Source organism: Prenolepis imparis, unplaced genomic scaffold, assembly GCF_030444845.1.
Source record: "Prenolepis imparis isolate NDT839.2.m4 unplaced genomic scaffold, iyPreImpa1.0 SCAF_8, whole genome shotgun sequence".
In the NCBI taxonomy this organism is placed as follows: domain Eukaryota; kingdom Metazoa; phylum Arthropoda; class Insecta; order Hymenoptera; family Formicidae; genus Prenolepis; species Prenolepis imparis.
In genome coordinates, this window is record NW_028141166.1 from 5,137,238 (window position 1) to 5,154,452 (window position 17,215).

The 17,215-nt window shown below is 34.7% G+C and overlaps 2 protein-coding genes and 1 long non-coding RNA gene across 6 annotated transcripts in view; 2 read left to right on the forward strand and 1 right to left on the reverse strand.

The window, feature by feature from the left end:
* The first annotated feature begins 26 nt into the window (after positions 1-26).
* On the forward strand, positions 27-3,443 carry LOC145939378 (protein FAM210A-like). 4 transcript variants are annotated; one of them, XM_083043641.1, is made up of 7 exons: positions 27-183; positions 261-423; positions 501-801; positions 890-1,035; positions 1,129-1,211; positions 1,350-1,368; positions 1,524-1,750. In XM_083043641.1, exons 2-7 carry the CDS (start codon positions 285-287, stop codon positions 1,580-1,582), a joined length of 747 nt encoding a protein of 248 aa, XP_082899767.1. In that variant the 5' UTR covers positions 27-183; positions 261-284; the 3' UTR covers positions 1,583-1,750. The 4 variants fall into 4 exon arrangements, with proteins under 4 accessions (XP_082899767.1, XP_082899768.1, XP_082899766.1 ...); XM_083043642.1 differs by lacking the exons at positions 1,350-1,368; positions 1,524-1,750 and adding an exon at positions 3,307-3,443; XM_083043640.1 differs by lacking the exon at positions 1,350-1,368.
* Positions 3,365-9,769, reverse strand: Jub (LIM domain-containing protein jub). The gene is made up of 6 exons (XM_083043638.1): positions 7,431-9,769; positions 6,037-6,127; positions 4,177-4,346; positions 4,034-4,096; positions 3,772-3,954; positions 3,365-3,577 (listed from the first exon to the last, which is right to left on the reverse strand). Exons 1-6 carry the CDS (start codon positions 9,363-9,365, stop codon positions 3,365-3,367), a joined length of 2,655 nt encoding a protein of 884 aa, XP_082899764.1. The 5' UTR covers positions 9,366-9,769.
* Positions 9,770-9,917: 148 nt separating this feature from the next.
* LOC145939379 (uncharacterized) overlaps positions 9,918-17,215 on the forward strand; it is a 40,434-nt gene continuing 33,136 nt past the window's right edge. Inside the window, exons 1-2 of the long non-coding RNA XR_014425820.1 lie at positions 9,918-10,139; positions 11,937-12,129. This is a non-coding gene — a long non-coding RNA (uncharacterized LOC145939379). The remainder of the gene's footprint in view (positions 10,140-11,936; positions 12,130-17,215) is intronic.

Here is a 17,215-nt window from a genome sequence, read left to right on the forward strand (position 1 = left end):
AATAGCTTCTCGTTGATATTCTATCATAGATGTCACTACTTGCGAGATTTTATTCGCTGTAATACCTGAAATCAATGCGCAGCATGACGTGATATATCGAGTCAAGGTGTGTTTTTGCGAATATATTTATATATGAATATTTTCACACACGAATCGGAGCCATAAAGGTTGAAAATTTCTCTCGTAAGTTCTCGACACGCAAAGCATTTTTTATACACCTGACAAATCATAAGCATAAGAATTTTATTATTGTTGGTTAGGAGTAGAAGCGGTGTTTTTCGAAAATGGATGTAATCTTGGCCCGCGGATTGAGATTTAGCTCCGATTTATGTAATCCTTCGTTGCTGACGAGATATCTTCCCTTGTCCGCATGTTACACGTGTCACGTCAATACAACACGTTGGAAGTCGACATTTCCTCCTGGTAAGTTTCAGATCTGGATAAACATTAAACATCAACAAAGTGCATTATTGAAGCTTATTATTTATTTCATTTTGCAGAAAGGTATCATAGCTACAGGGCCACGTCGTCTAATTCTTTAGGCCTCGCAAACAGTGTACTTGCGTATCAAAGATCAGAAATCTTGAGGCGAGGCGTGAATAAGAATGGTATTACTTTGGCACACTATTCGGATATTAAGCAGAGTCCCGAGGATGACTGCCAAAAATCTCAGACGCAACAGAAAGTATCAGTATTCCAAAAAATGAAACAAATGACCAAAGATTATTGGCATATATTAATACCCGTGCACATAATTACTTCTATAGGATGGGTGGCTATATTCTACCTTGCTATTAGGAAGTACGTATAAATAAAACTCATACACATGTTCTTTGAATTTGACAATTAATTATATATTAATTATATAATCTTTCTCACATGCTTTCAGTGGTGTGGATATAGCACAGCTGTTGGAATACATGAATTTTAGCGAAAAATATATAGATATAGTACGTAATTCAAGCGCTGGCAATTGGGCAATTACTTATGCACTTTACAAGATATTTACTCCATTGAGATACACCGTTACTGTGGGTACGTTGATATTTTATACAATATTTATATAATTGTTTAAATATTAATTATAAATAAATTTTAAATATAATTAATTAATATATGAAATCACAGGAGGAACAACAATGGCCATTAGACGTCTCAACAAATTAGGCTACGGAAAGGCACCATCCTTCTTCAAACGCCAATCAGCAGAGGTGAGTAATGTATCCGAAGTGCAATGTCATCTGCTGAGAGTGAAAAAATAAACTATATTCAATATATAATCATCTCTGTGTCTATGTTTGAAATATCCATCTTGTCTGTTCTTCTTTTTACACGCACACGTGGTGCAGCCTGCGCGCAAGACTATGAGTAGGTTATCGATTAATTTCAAGTATATCGTGCTGATCTCTGTTGCTTTTGTTCTATGCGAAGTATACTTGTCGCGTGAATAATGTACTCTAGATCAAGTTTTTCATCAGTGGCGGAATGTGTTCTCTCCGTAATTGTCTTTAATCGTGTTGTAGCCAGTACAGTCAAACAAATATGCAGCAGAACACAAGACAAAATTCAAGGCAGAGTGTAAAACGGACCGACACACGGAACCGCCAAAACCATAGATATACCTATGTCGGATTTACGAATTGGGCTCGATGTAGCTTTGGGGATTAATTATATCGCGCGCGATATCGATGTATACTTCTCTTTGTAAATGTAATTATGTCACGATAAATTATCTCCTGCATCAAATTGTTTCTTAATGACTTATTTATTCAATCTGTTTTTCCATATGCAATAATAAGCATTCTTGACACGTATTATAATAGATTTCAACTACATCAAGAAATATAGTAATCTCATGGTAAGCATATTTAACGATCACTCTCGCAAAAGAGATACTATCTCTTTTAAGAAATAATTTTGATATTTTTTAAATACAATTTTTTTCACAAAATAAATATATTAGAGTTACATAGATTTTTTTAAGTGTTACAATTACGATGAAGAAAATAAATGCATTTTTTTAAAGTTTGTCTTTATTGAAGGATTGATTCATTTATACATAATTGTATATATGATTTAAATAGGATTACATTTTTATCTACAATTCGCGCGAACTTACTATCTACTTGTTACAATTAATTACTACTAAGTAATTAAGATTTCTATGTTACACTTATTGTTAATTACTATTAAGTGTAACATAGAATAATTACGTTTATTAATCCTGAAGAGTAATAATAGTTATTTGGCAGCTCGAGTTGTGCGTCTTTCAATATTTTATAATATTGTCACTAATCGATAGCACGCCTACGTATCTCTTCATATTTTAAACATTTTTTTAGTTTCCGTTGCTTATGCCGCGAAAATATTAAACGCATTATAGCTCTCGAAGTGTATTATAGTACATTCTGTCACATATCGATAAACTTTAATATTACGCGATTCTTCGTAGTGAGACGATATATTTCTTCTAATAAATATTATTAATGAATGTTATATAAAGTATTATGAAACTTGATCGAGATAGAGGAAAAGAATCTTTCGCAGAAAAATCTCGATAGATTCCGTCATAATACATTCGTGTTATGATACGATAAAAATATGATGAATATATACATATGCTAAAAAGTATGGAATTGTTGCTTAACAACGGATAACTATTATGCTATTATATCACAGTTGCCTGCGCAACTCGTTCATCCTAATGAGACTACTGTGTTTGCAAAGAAGAACACCTTGACTAAATAAATAAAAAATCGCATATATTAAATATACTTATCTAGACTATCGATTCTTGTCTTCGATTAAAAAGAAATGTTCTTGTACTTGCATAACTATACGTTATGTTTATCGGTTAAAAATGATCCCAACGGGCAGTGTAATGATTTCGGTTTTTTTTCTTAAATATCCAGTCTTAAAGTTGTGTCAGAATGACATTTCGTTTAAAAATTGAGATAATTAAAATCGCATAATTTTTCGATATTCTAAAAACACACTTAGCATGCGACAGATTGCAATTATTTTTTACTATCTATTATTGAGATGCGTATTAATTGTATTGATTCGATAAATGGCATTTCATGATAAGATAATAGCAAACATGTTAGCATATAGCATAATATGTGAACAATGATAACTATTATATTGAAGATCTTTTGTAAAATGTATAAATTCTTGTCTATATATGAATGTATGCTTCGCAAAGTCTGACTTGTATCTATGTATCTTTTTAATTTCGCATGCGCAATCGTAAGTGTCCTATTCTGCTATGCTATGGTTTGTATCTTATTTGATCGATTTTCATAGATTCATTATCGGATGATCGTTAAGTGCGCAGTTCGAAAAGCTCAAGCACCGACGTAGCTTAGCCCATATACTCAAAGCTAGCCGACACCGGCTGTGGTTGCGGGTGCGATATGCGTAAGATGTGACACGCACGACACATAAGCCTCCCTTCGAGTGGGTAGCACCGTTTATCCGGCTCGTCGGTCAACTGCATGCCGCAATCCTCGCAAACGTAGCAATCCACATGGAAGTCTTTGTCCATGGAGACTACCCTGACTGTTTCCTCGGTTCCCTAAACAATTACAGAAAAAAAATATAGTCTATTGACGGTATAATTAATATATATTATTATATAAGCGATATTTTTTTTTAGCAAAGAACAATCTAAATGGATTGATATTACTACTATTGCTAGAGATGACAAGAGAATCAATTTCTATTATGTTTCGATGATGTAATAAGTGAATTAATTTCTAGCGCGCACACCTCGACCGGCGTGATTCCCTTTCCACAAGATGCACACTTGGGCGCAAACATTCTGTGGTAATCGTTCACGCAATAGATCTTATTGTCGACGTCGACCGTGAAGGGGACACCATCGAGACATTCATTGCAAACGCAACACCTGAAGCAGCCCGGATGATACGACTTGCCCATCGCTTGCAATATCTGTGGAAGACAAGAGACAACGTTATTGAATTTATAATGAGGGTCTTACGGATGATAACAATCGAACCTCGTCGCTTACCATTTCCATAATGAGATGGCCACAAATCGCACACTTCTCGGCCGTCTGTTGGAAACCAGAATACTGCAAACACATACAAGATTTTTATGAGCGAAATATAATTAATCTTTTTTTTTTTTTATTTCGATCATCGGCTCACGTACCAGATAATCCTCCTCGCAATAAACCCTCCCGTGAACGTTATAGAAGGCCTTGCCGCGTAGCGCCCTTCCGCAGGAACAGCAGATGAAGCAATTGGTATGATAGAGATTGCCCATTGCTTGACAAGCTTGTCCGGCGCCGGTCACTTTCTCACCGCATGTATGACAGATACCTATCGCCAAGAAATATCTCAATGTAAAATTTTCATTTATGCTGCAACATGCAAAATAATTCACAGCCACATAATAATTCTTCCGTCGTGACATACGTATTTAACATATGTATTCTCAAAATTCTTCGTGGAATAATGAATTACAAGCTAGTAAGTTAGACTGACATTAGATCTGCCCAAAATATAAGAGTTACACGATAGAATAATTATTACTTCAGGGAATAAAATTGGAAGTTCATTCGCCGCACAAGCACATGCGGAGTTCAAGAACACGAAGAGACTCGAGGTTCACCATCGAAGGGTTAAAAATACACGCGTCGACAGATGCAGTCGAGAATGCACATTCACCAGGGGTGAATCGATCTCTCTAACATAAATCAAAAACTACTCGACATCAAAGACCGAACTCACAGCTCTCGATGGGCAATCGCGACCCTGCCATCCCTTGGCGGATGTACTTCTCTTAGCTCTCATGCACCACGTTTCAATTTCGCGATTCGGTTTCGCTAGACCAGTTCTAGCCGGACTAGTAGAATCCGACCAACGAGTCGGACTGGTCTATCTATAACGAGATTATAGGACGTATGCGCGCCGGAGAACGCGTTGTCCGTCTGCAAGTATGAGCGAGACTAGGGGGACATTTACGTTCGCCTAAACGCCTGCCACTACTTCTCCACTGACATTACTTCGCTCAACCGAGGTTCCTGTCCGCTCGGTTCCTTATTGTGCGCGTTAGGCTGCGTCCACATTCTTCTTCCAAGAGTTATCGAGTTATGTTACAATATATTATCCTTCTTCACTTTTCATTGCTTGTCTAATATTTTCAGAAAATAGCAAAGCATCTTCACCTATACCTATAATATATAATATAACATATATATAATATAATATATAATATATCTGTATAATATAAGATATAAATATTAAACAATATACAATGAAAAGCACACGAGAATTCATTTATTACATAACATTCTTGTTTCTCATGAACCAATTGGCGTAATTAATTAAATTTTCTCATTCCGAATTAGACATAACTCCCGCGAGTTGCGTATTCGAGGAAGCCAAAGAAAATAAGATGTTAGTTACATCGAGGCAACATCTATCAGTATCATATAGTATGAGTGTTACTTTAACACATTTAAAGAGCCACATATGTGACTGAGGAGAGAGAAGGAGAGGGAGCGGCCTATTCGTTTATATATATACACCTACGTATACACGTGCATACTCGCCCTCGTCCCTTTACATACATAGGAGAGATGCGAAGAGATATGTGGGTGGAGGCTAACGCGGCTCGCGCGAGAGAGAGTGAATGTCAACGCTGAAGTGTCGCGCGCTAAAAAGTATCCGCACCGAAACTCGAGTCCGTTTTCCGAAACCGGTCTAACGAAACCGTGGGAATTGGCACGAAGGTGTCACGTGTTGCCTCCCTCCGCTCTGTTTCCCAGAAATAGCTAAAATTATGGATTCCCTCGTGTCGATTATCGCGTTGCGCGTTAATCTCTCCTTTCTGTCTCGCCGCAGGATAAGAGGAACGAAGAGTAAAAATAAAATAAAAATAGAATACGCCGAGAAAGATAACGTCCAGTCAAATGACAGTTCTTGCGCCTAGGATCGTTCGTTATCGCGTAGGAATATGGAACACCAGGTAAGTGTTCTTTTTTCGAAATGGAGATTATTTTCTTACCGAAGTACTCTCCTTCCTCCTCCTGTTTTTCCATTTCCTCTTCGAGTTGTCTTGTCAACTCCTCTATTTTCCTTTCCGCCTCCGTTGGTCCCTGCGAAAAGTAATTTGCATATTAGAGCACATCAATCAATAACGGTATCAAGTGTTGTCTATACATGCACATATATACATATGATATATAATAATAATAATAATAATAATACACATTTGATGTATAATAATATATTCGATATATATGTGCATATACATATGTATTTGATATATAAAATAATTAAACTATTATTTCACACATAATCTAATCATGAAAAAATTAATATAATTATTATATAATTATATTTATTATATAATATTTATTATACTTTTATATAATTTTATTATTAATATAATAAATATAATAAATTAATATAATATAATAAAAAGCAGCCGCTATCGTCTTATTCGGATTATTTATCATATAAAGTAATATTCTTTTATGCACTTATTTCTTTTTAACATAACGTTTCATGCAAATATTGTGAAATGCTATTGTTTCTAGGCGCCGTTATCAATTTCCTGACAATAGATAGAACAAGAAAGAGATATGGGAAAAGCAAAGGCAGAAAATGTGTTAAAGTAACACGCAGAAATATGAACGTCTCATGAATAAAATATCATCCAGCGAATGCAAGCGGCAAGCAATTTACCGGCTATGATTCACCGAGTGCGTGAAAGAAAGAATTCCTCGGACGGAATTATAAGTAGTTACATCCAAATTTTGTGGAGATTCGAGAAGAAGAAGAAATGCACAAGCGAAGAGAAAAATTAATAACGATTGCGAATCGCGTTTTCGTTCAATGCTTATATAGGTTTATCTGCAAAGGCTTCAATCTTATCATCACATAGGTCAAGCATTATGTAAAAATGAGCGATTAAAAGTGAGCATTAATGAGATCATAGTTACATACAACGCAGAAGAAACATATTTAAAAATTACTGATTTTTGAGAAATCTTTGGACAGTCAACATTGATGAGTATCGATAATTTATGTAAATAAGTTGTATTGTTTGCGACGAGAATGTAATTTCAGCGGGATAAGATTACGCTTCGGTGAATTTTGGGACGCGTCAGCGCATTGTTTATCCCTCTTGTACGAATTTTATATATAAGGTCTTCATGGCATTCAGCCAAGGTATAAGAAGACTTATGTAACATTATGGCCAATGCGTTTCCTTAACCCACTTAACGCGATGAATTAATTACGTTACTCCGATTATTTTCTTAGCAAAATCTGCAGCAGTAAACAAATATATGATACAAGATATAAAATAGATATAAAATATATTATATATAAAATTTTCAGAATAAGAGCAAAACTTTTCAACAGAAACTTTACATACAGCAACGATAGACTCACCGAAGGTCTAGAAATGACATTGTAGGGCAACAATCCTTTCCCAGGTGCAGGTTTGATCGGAGGACTAACGGACCTTTTCTCTTCCGCCTCCGAATTGGAGGGCCTTTGTAATACAGGTACACCAGCATTCAAGAGGACAGGTCCTGCAACTCCGCTGGTGACGCCAGGAGGGAGACTAGTGATCCTAGGACCAGTGTTGATGTCAGTTTCACCGGCGGTAGTTGAAGCGCTGGTGACAGGAGCATGAACCTGTCCACGTATAGGACTCCCAATGGAACTGTTGTTGAACGAAGGATGCAATCCATGTCTAGGTGAGTTGATTATATTCTGCGAAGTAATATCCGATGACATCTGACACCCATGCGTTGGACTCGTTTTTGGAGATTCTCTCGTCGCATTACTGTTGGCAATAATGGCCCTGGTAGGATCGCTTCGACTCGGAGAATATAAAGGTGAGCTCTTTGTAGCTGGGAGATCCGAAACATCTGAGACGTAGTTCCTATCATTTTGTTGCAGCGTACCTAATCTCAAATGTTCCGTAGAGCGATTTGAAGAGTAAACAGGGGAGTTTCTTGCTGGAAAGTCTGGTCGATTTTCTTGGTGATGATAATTTCTTTCATTCTGGGGCAGCGTACGATTTGGAGAGTAGCATGGAGAATTGTGACACGCTGTCTGGTCCCCTGGACGGAATCCATACACTGGCGAATTTCTGGCCTGCGAGTCTCCTGTGAAATTAGTATTTGCAGTTCTCGAAGGAGGATCAACATACTGCTTATAAGTCTGTGGATTGTCCTGTCGAAATTGCGAAGGTTGACCATTATCAATTTGATTTGTGGTACGATATCCTTGCTGTCCACTCATAGTACTTTCCAATAAGCCGCGATAATGATGAGGTTCCGGTGGTAAACGTATAGGAGGAGATTCGCTGTGATACGGTAAACCAGATCTAGGAGATTGTTGTTGCTGTTGATCGGAGGTGTAACTAAAGTTTCTGTTTGGTTGTTGCAGCTCAGATGGAGGTACATAAGCGCTTCTTCCAGCCTGATGATCCGAGGATGCGGAGGATGAGCTCTGTAAGTACCTAGACGTAGATGAATCTATCGAACGCTGTAAACTTGAAGCATCGTAACTTTGACCACGTATACTTCCACTCCTTTGTTGAGTGTACGATAAACTTTGAGTCATTCCGCGTTGATTCTGAGATTGACCTACCTTTCCAGTCATAACAACGTAATCACCACCATTTATATTTGCTGGATGATAATAATTTGGCGGTACCTGAGGTCCTGGCTTATTTTGTATGCTCTCAGAGAAGTGTACTTCCTGTATATTTTCGTATACCGGTGGTGCTTCATACGGTGGCAATTCTTTTGCCGGCGATGTACTCTGATAACGATTGCCTGCTGGTACTTGCGGTTGAGCCTTCCTGTAATTTGCTTCATAGGCATCGCCAACCAGGGAAGTTCTAGGACTACCTTTCGGACTTTTCCTAGACTCTATTGGATGGTAATAAGGAGGATGCGGCTGACTCTGCTGCGGATAATAGTCTATATTTTCATAAACAGGAGCCTGCTGATGACCTCCACGAATCTGATTCTGCTGCTGCTGTTGTTGTAGCGCGTTAATCTGCTCCACTGGCTTAGGAGTGGCGAATCGCGAAGCAGCTATTATGTTTTCACGCTCGTACTTGTAATCGGTGGCGGCTGCCTGTCTGGAAATATCCGAAGAATTACTCTCGATGAAGCTCTCGATAGCACCTACCGGCCTACCAGACCCTCTGACGTCGTTCCTATTGATCGCGTTCCTGGATATAGGTACCTGGGCCTCGGGTCTGGAACCCGAGACCCTGGTCGCACCATCGGTGTCCGCGGTATCATCCCCAAGATGCAGATAACCCAACTTTTGTACGTAGGACGTGTCCGCCGAATTGCACATTGGATTCTCGTCGATCGGAATGCCGTCTAAATCCCTCGAGTGTGCTCTAATTGTCAACTGTCAAATTCACGATATGCTCGAATTCGATTCGAAGCGACCTGACATCGTATCCGCTCTTGTCAAACCGATGGCTCCTCCAGCTCGCTCCTTCCTCTCCTCTCCTTCCCTCCTCCTAAATGTGCGCCTTCTCTCGTAATCTTCTCACGATAGGGTAGCACGAAACTCCACGCAGGATATCGCGGGCCCTTTTTTTTCCTCCCCCTTCGATTTCGGACTACGCCCCTCTCGGACTCTACTTCTCGGAGATGCCGACCGGCGCACACCTACCTCGGGGGGGGCCTCCTCTCGCGCTCGTTGCAGCACCGAAAAATCACCACCTGCGAAATTTATGCGACGACGCACAACACGCACGCACCAACGGCTCAGCGTGCATCGTCTTCTGTCAAGACAGAAATCTGCGGTGGGTATCGCGAGGTTATGGGATATTTTATTTGGAGACTCTCTTAGTTGCCTCTCTTCACCGTGGTGTGGCGCTAGTGGCAGCTTCGGTTGCTCGGTTCATTCAGCGTGACGTCACCGCTTGTCAATGGAGTCCATTCACGGCGAATCACTCGCATGATAATCGGTGAATGGAGTGATACGTCACAGGTCGCGTCGCAATGACAGGTGGTCAGTGCTGCCATCGGTAGACGGAATGTAGTTTTATTCGATTTTTTAAATTCAGATTTGATGAAGAAATCTTGGCTTCGGATTGATCTACGTAGATTAATCGAGGTGAGTGTAATGATTAACTTCTTTCATCCGCGTTCTACTTTGGATACTTTATTCTTAAAGTTTTAGCGGCAATATATTAAATCTATTAATTATAATACACACACACCATGGAGAGAATTTTCTCTTAGAATTTAACCTGAAAATCATGGTAATCATGGGACAATATGGTATGGAAAGAATTTTATGAGAATTTCTCTTATTAATATTTATCACAATAAAAATAATAATATATCTATCACAATAAAATATAAAATATGTTTGATTAATTTTACTATGCAATTAATAAGTCTGTCCCACGATTACCATGATTTTCAGGGTAAATTCTAAGAGAAAATTCTTGTCAGTGTATAAATAATACATATAAATAATATTTAATCATATATATATATATATATATATATATATAATATATATAAATGTTATATGTATATATAACATATATAATATGTATAATATATATTATAATATATATAAATTATTAAATATATATATAAATATTAATATATAGAAGAGAGAATTTTAATATATATGAGAGAGAATTCTCTCTTATATAATTGCTCTCTCTTTTTTGTGGAATTGATATATATATTTAATATATCTGATATATAAAACAATTAAAAAAAAAGTTTTTTGAAAGCAGCTCTACACAATATTTTAAAACAGATGATATGTATGATATATATATATATATATATATATATATATATTATTATTTTTATTATTTCAAGTGATACTTTATAAATACCTATTATTTGAATGTATGTATATATATGTATAAACTGCAGAGTTTCTTCTAACAAGTAGATTAAGTTGTTTTCACCTCAAAAGTTTCGGTCGCAGGTACGGAAAGATAGTATTTTTTTCGACGCAACGATATCAGATAAAGGAAATGCAAATGATGATAGTTTGAAACAGGTTTCTTAAACCTTGCCTAAGGTCAGAATGAGCCGACGAAGACGATATCTTGTGCCTCGCGCGTCTCCGTGCAGTTGTAACTACTGTGCACGGAATAATAATGCGATGTAATTCCATGACGTTCTCTAAATGTATTGTATTTCACACTCAGCTTAATACACATGTCTATCTTGGCAAGAAAAAGAAACGCGTTTCCCTCTCTAAAAAAAGGCATATTATTAATTCTCGAAAGTCTCGAAGTCCTCTCGAAAATCTCGAAATGTATATTGTTGCCTTTTTTCCGCGTTTAATATGTTATAATGCTTTATCTCGAATAATATTTTATGACAGAAATCAGCTGATAACTGTCAAAAATATTAATTGAGTTTAAAGAATTATAACATATTATTTAAAACATATTATTATTTTAATTTTTAAAACATATTATTTTAAAATTTAATTAGTAAATTAACGCTTTTTCAATCAGCTGATATCTGCCAAAAATTATTAATAAAGCGTTAATTTGCTAATTAAATTTTACAATAATAATATGTTAAAAATATTAAAATAGTAATATGTTGTAAATAATATGTTATAATGCTTTATCTGCGATTAATATCTTTTGACAGAAATCAGCTGATAACTGTCAAAAATATTAATCGAGTTTAATAAAGTATTATAACATATTATTTAAAACATATTTTGAATTTTATAACATATTATTATTTTAGAAATTAATTAGCAAATTAACGCATTAATCAGCTGATTTCTGTCAAGAAATATTAATAAGTGAAAATTTGTTAATTAAATATTCTAGCTTACATATTTATATTTATATTGTGTATGTTATAATGCAAAATAATAAGATTATTCTAATATATGTATGTATTTTATTTGTTACAGGTAGCATTGTGATACCAGTGCGATTCGCGCGTCGTGTCGAGAGTGCCGTGTAAAGTTTCGCGTGTCGGGAGTGTGTAAAGTGTCGGACAATCGTAATTATTCGTGTTTTCGCGAGTGTCATGAGTGCTACGAAGGACCAAGAGAGGAAAAGGAAGCCCATGGAGGCATCGGGCGATAGCGGGGCAACTGTGAGGTATGCAAAATAAAAACATTTTTTTAAACTGCATTGTTTATAAGACTAGAACAACACAAGCGCGACGCGCGCCATTCTTTTAATTTTATATTAAAATGAATGATATTATAAAAATTATATTTTTATATAAAGTTTGTTTAAATTTGATTTACATTTTTTGACAGAAGTCAGATAATTAAAGCGTTAATTTGCTAATTAAATTTTAAAATAAAAATATGTTATAAAAATTAAAAATGTTATAAATATAATATTACAAATAATATGTTTATTACTTAAAACTCGAATAATATATTTCATTGTTTGCACAGATAACTTTTATATATATAATACAATGTACTATCGAAATATATACAAGCAATAAATTTTTGGCTATTCTTCGAATATCAAAAATCGATACTTTGTAGCAGCGGATCCTATATGGCGCAAACTTTTATTATGTATATCAAATAAAAGAATTTGCACGCTCGTATCTATTTGGTATAAAAATAATCTGCAAACAACGTACTATTGGAAAAAACAAGCGATAAATTATATTGGCTTTTTATATTAAATAAATACGAGCATGCAAATTATTTTATATAATATACATAATATAAGTCTGTGTGGGATTCGCGGCTACAAAGTTTCATCTTTACATATAATAAAAAAAAAAGAATTCATCGCTTGTTTTTTGTTAATAGTATATTGTATGCAGATTACTTTTATACCAAATATATTCGAGCTTACAAATTTTTTCGTTTAATATACATAATATAATTCTGCTTTATATAAGGTCCGCGGTTATAAAGTATCGATTTTGAATATTCTAAAAAAAAGCCAAGAATTAATCGAATATTTTTTTTAATAGTACATTTTATGCAGATTTCTCTTATACCAAACAGATTCGAGCGAACAAATTTTTTTGTTTAATACACATAATATAATTCTGCTTTATATAGGGTCCGCGGTTATAAAGTATCGATATTTAATATTTTAATAAGAGCCAAAAATTAACCAATTGTTCTTTTTAGAAGTACATTTTATACAGATTACTTTTATATCAAACAGATTCGAGCGTACAAATTTTTTCGTTTAATACACATAGTATAATTCTTCGTTATATAAGTTCGCGTTAATAAAGTATCGATTTTTAATATTTTATAAAGAGCCAAAAATTAATTCATTGTTTTTTTAATAGTACATTATATGCAGATTATTTCTGTACCAAATAGATTCGAACCTACAAATTTTTTCATTTAATACACATAATATGAATTTGAGTTTTAATAAGTTTGCGGCTATAAGGTATGATTTTTATCTTTTAAAAAGAGCCAAAAATTAATCTCTTATATATTTCAACAGTGTATTGTTTGCACATTATTTTGGTACCCTATATATAAGCATACCAGTGTACTACTTTATTGGTCTAATATACGGAAATTGAATCCGCGCCGTATGGGGTCTGCGGTTTAAAAATTTTAATTTTCAATATTTCAAAACGAGCCAAATTAATCTTTCATATATTTTAACTGTATATTGCCTGCACATTATGATGGTACCATCAGCATACCAGCGTACAAACTTTTTGATCTAATATACGTAAAATAATTCCGCGGTTCAAAAATTTTAATTTTCAATTGTTTAAAGCGAGCCAAAAATTAATCTTGTATATATTTCAACTGTACATTATATGCACATTATGATGGTACCATCAGCATAACAGCGTACAAACTTATTGATCTAATGTACGTAAAATGAATCCGGGCCGTATGGGATCCGCGGTTTCAAAATTTTAATTTTCAATTGTTTAAAGCGAGTCAAAAATTAATCTTCTATATATTTCAACTGTACATTATATGCACATTATGATGGTACCATCAGCATACCAGCGTACATACTTTTTGATCTAATATACGTAAAATGAATCCGCGCCTTATGGGATCCGCGGTTTAAAAATTTTAATTTTCAATTGTTTAAAGCGAGCCAAAAATTATTCTTTCATATATTTTAACATTACATTGACTGCACATTATGATGGTACCATCGGCATACCAGCGTACATACTTTTTGATCTAATATACGTAAAATGAATCGGCGCCTTATCGGATTCCGCGGTTTAAAAATTTTAATTTTCAATTGTTTAAAGCGAGCCAAAAATTATTCTTTCATATATTTTAACATTACATTGACTGCACATTATGATGGTACCATCGGCATACCAGCGTACATACTTTTTGATCTAATATACGTAAAATGAATCGGCGCCTTATGGGATCCGCGGTTTAAAAATTTTAATTTTCAATTGTTTAAAGCGAGCCAAAAATTATTCTTTCATATATTTTAACATTACATTGACTGCACATTATGATGGTACCATCAGCATACCAGCGTACAAACTTTTTGATCCATTATACGTAAAATGAATCCGCGCCGTATGGAATCCGCGGTTTAAACATTTTAATTTTCAATATTATAAAACGAGCCAAAAATTAATGTATTATATATTTCAACAGTACATTATATGCACATTATGATGGTACCATCGGCATACCAGCGTACATACTTTTTGATCTAATATACGTAACATGAATCCGCGCCTTATGGAATCCGCGGTTTAAATATTTAATTTTCAATTTTTTAAAGCGAGCCAAAAATTATTCTTTCATATATTTTAACATTACATTGACTGCACATTATGATGGTACCATCGGCATACCAGCGTGCATACTTTTTGATCTAATATACGTAAAGTGAATCCTCGCCTTATGGGATCCGCGGTTTAAAAATTTTAATTTTCAATTGTTTAAAGCGAGCCAAAAATTAATCCTGTATATATTTCAACTGTACATTATATGCACATTATGATGGTACCATCAGCATACCAGCGTACAAACTTTTTGATCTAATATACGTAACATGAATCCGCGCCTTATGGGATCCGCGGTTTAAAAATTTTTATTTTCAATTGTTTAAAGCGAGCCAAAAATTAATCTTGTATATATTTCAACTGTACATTATATGTACATTATGATGGTACCATCAGCATACCAGCGTACAAACTTTTTGATCTAATATACGTAACATGAATCCGCGCCTTATGGGATCCGCGGTTTAAAAATTTTAATTTTCAATTGTTTAAAGCGAGCCAAAAATTAATGTATTATATATTTCAACAGTACATTATATGCACATTATGATGGTACCATCGGCATACCAGCGTACATACTTTTTGATCTAATAGACGTAACATGAATCCGCGCCTTATGGGATCCGCGGTTTAAAAATTTCAATTTTCAATTGTTTTAAGCGAGCCAAAAATTATTCTTTCATATATTTTAACATTACATTGACTGCACATTATGATGGTACCATCAGCATACCAGCGTACAAACTTTTTGATCCATTATACGTAAAATGAATCCGCGCCGTATGGAATCCGCGGTTTAAACATTTTAATTTTCAATATAATAAAACGAGCCAAAAATTAATGTATTATATATTTCAACAGTACATTATATGCACATTATGATGGTACCATCGGCATACCAGCGTACAAACTTTTTGATCCATTATACGTAAAATGAATCCGCGCCTTATGGGATCCGCGGTTTAAAAATTTTAATTTTCAATTGTTTAAAGCGAGCCAAAAATTAATGTATTATATATTTCAACAGTACATTATATGCACATTATGATGGTACCATCGGCATACCAGCGTACATACTTTTTGATCTAATATACGTAAAATGAATCCGCGCCTTATGGGATCCGCGGTTTAAAAATTTTCATTTTCAATATTATAAAACGAGCCAAAAATTAATGTATTATATATTTCAACAGTACATTATATGCACATTATGATGGTACCATCGGCATACCAGCGTACATACTTTTTGATCTAATATACGTAACATGAATCCGCGCCTTATGGGATCCGCGGTTTAAAATTTTAATTTTCTATTGTTTAAAGCGAGCCAAAAATTAATCTTGTATATATTTCAACTGTACATTATATGTACATTATGATGGTACCATCAGCATACCAGCGTACAAACTTTTTGATCTAATATACGTAACATGAATCCGCGCCTTATGGGATCCGCGGTTTAAAAATTTTAATTTTCAATTGTTTAAAGCGAGCCAAAAATTAATGTATTATATATTTCAACAGTACATTATATGCACATTATGATGGTACCATCGGCATACCAGCGTACATACTTTTTGGTCTAATATACATAACATGAATCCGCGCCTTATGGGATCCGCGGTTTAAAAATTTTAATTTTCAATTGTTTAAAGCGAGCCAAAAATTATTCTTTCATATATTTTAACATTACATTGACTGCACATTATGATGGTACCATCAGCATACCAGCGTACAAACTTTTTGATCCATTATACGTAAAATGAATCCGCGCCGTATGGAATCCGCGGTTTAAACATTTTAATTTTCAATATTATAAAATGAGCCAAAAATTAATGTATTATATATTTCAACAGTACATTATATGCACATTATGATGGTACCATCGGCATACCAGCGTACATACTTTTTGATCTAATATACGTAAAATGAATCCGGGCCGCATGGGATCCGCGGTTTAAAAATTTTAATTTTCAATTGTTTAAAGCGAGCCAAAAATTAATCTTGTATATATTTCAACTGTACATTATATGTAAATTAGGATGGTACCATCAGCATACCAGCGTACAAACTTTTTGATCTAATATACGTAACATGAATCCGCGCCTTATGGGATCCGCGGTTTAAAAATTTTAATTTTCAATTGTTTTAAGCGAGCCAAAAATTATTCTTTCATATATTTTAACATTACATTGACTGCACATTATGATGGTACCATCGGCATACCAGCGTACATACTTTTTGATTTAATATACGTAAAATGAATCCGCGCCTTATGGGATCCGCGGTTTAAAAATTTTAATTTTCAATTGTTTTAAGCGAGCCAAAAATTATTCTTTCATATATTTTAACATTACATTGACTGCACATTATGATGGTACCATCGGCATACCAGCGTACATACTTTTTGGTCTAATATACGTAAAATGAATCCTCGCCTTATGGGATCCGCGGTTTAAA

What these genes read in the sequence shown, in the direction of transcription:
- Jub (XM_083043638.1), bottom strand. Translation starts at nt 9,365, where the DNA reads ATGTGCAATTCGGCGGACACGTCCTACGTACAAAAGTTGGGTTATCTG. An exon ending in ATGTCATTTCTAGACCTTCG is followed by an intron (nt 6,128 to 7,430) that starts GTGAGTCTATCG and finishes TACTTTTCGCAG; the next exon opens with GGACCAACGGAGGCGGAAAG. An exon ending in AGGGAATCACGCCGGTCGAG is followed by an intron (nt 3,578 to 3,771) that starts GTGTGCGCGCTA and finishes GTAATTGTTTAG; the next exon opens with GGAACCGAGGAAACAGTCAG.
- LOC145939378 (XM_083043639.1), top strand. Translation starts at nt 285, where the DNA reads ATGGATGTAATCTTGGCCCGCGGATTGAGATTTAGCTCCGATTTATGT. An exon ending in GAAGTCGACATTTCCTCCTG is followed by an intron (nt 424 to 500) that starts GTAAGTTTCAGA and finishes TTCATTTTGCAG; the next exon opens with AAAGGTATCATAGCTACAGG. An exon ending in TCAAACGCCAATCAGCAGAG is followed by an intron (nt 1,212 to 1,349) that starts GTGAGTAATGTA and finishes CACGTGGTGCAG; the next exon opens with CCTGCGCGCAAGACTATGAG.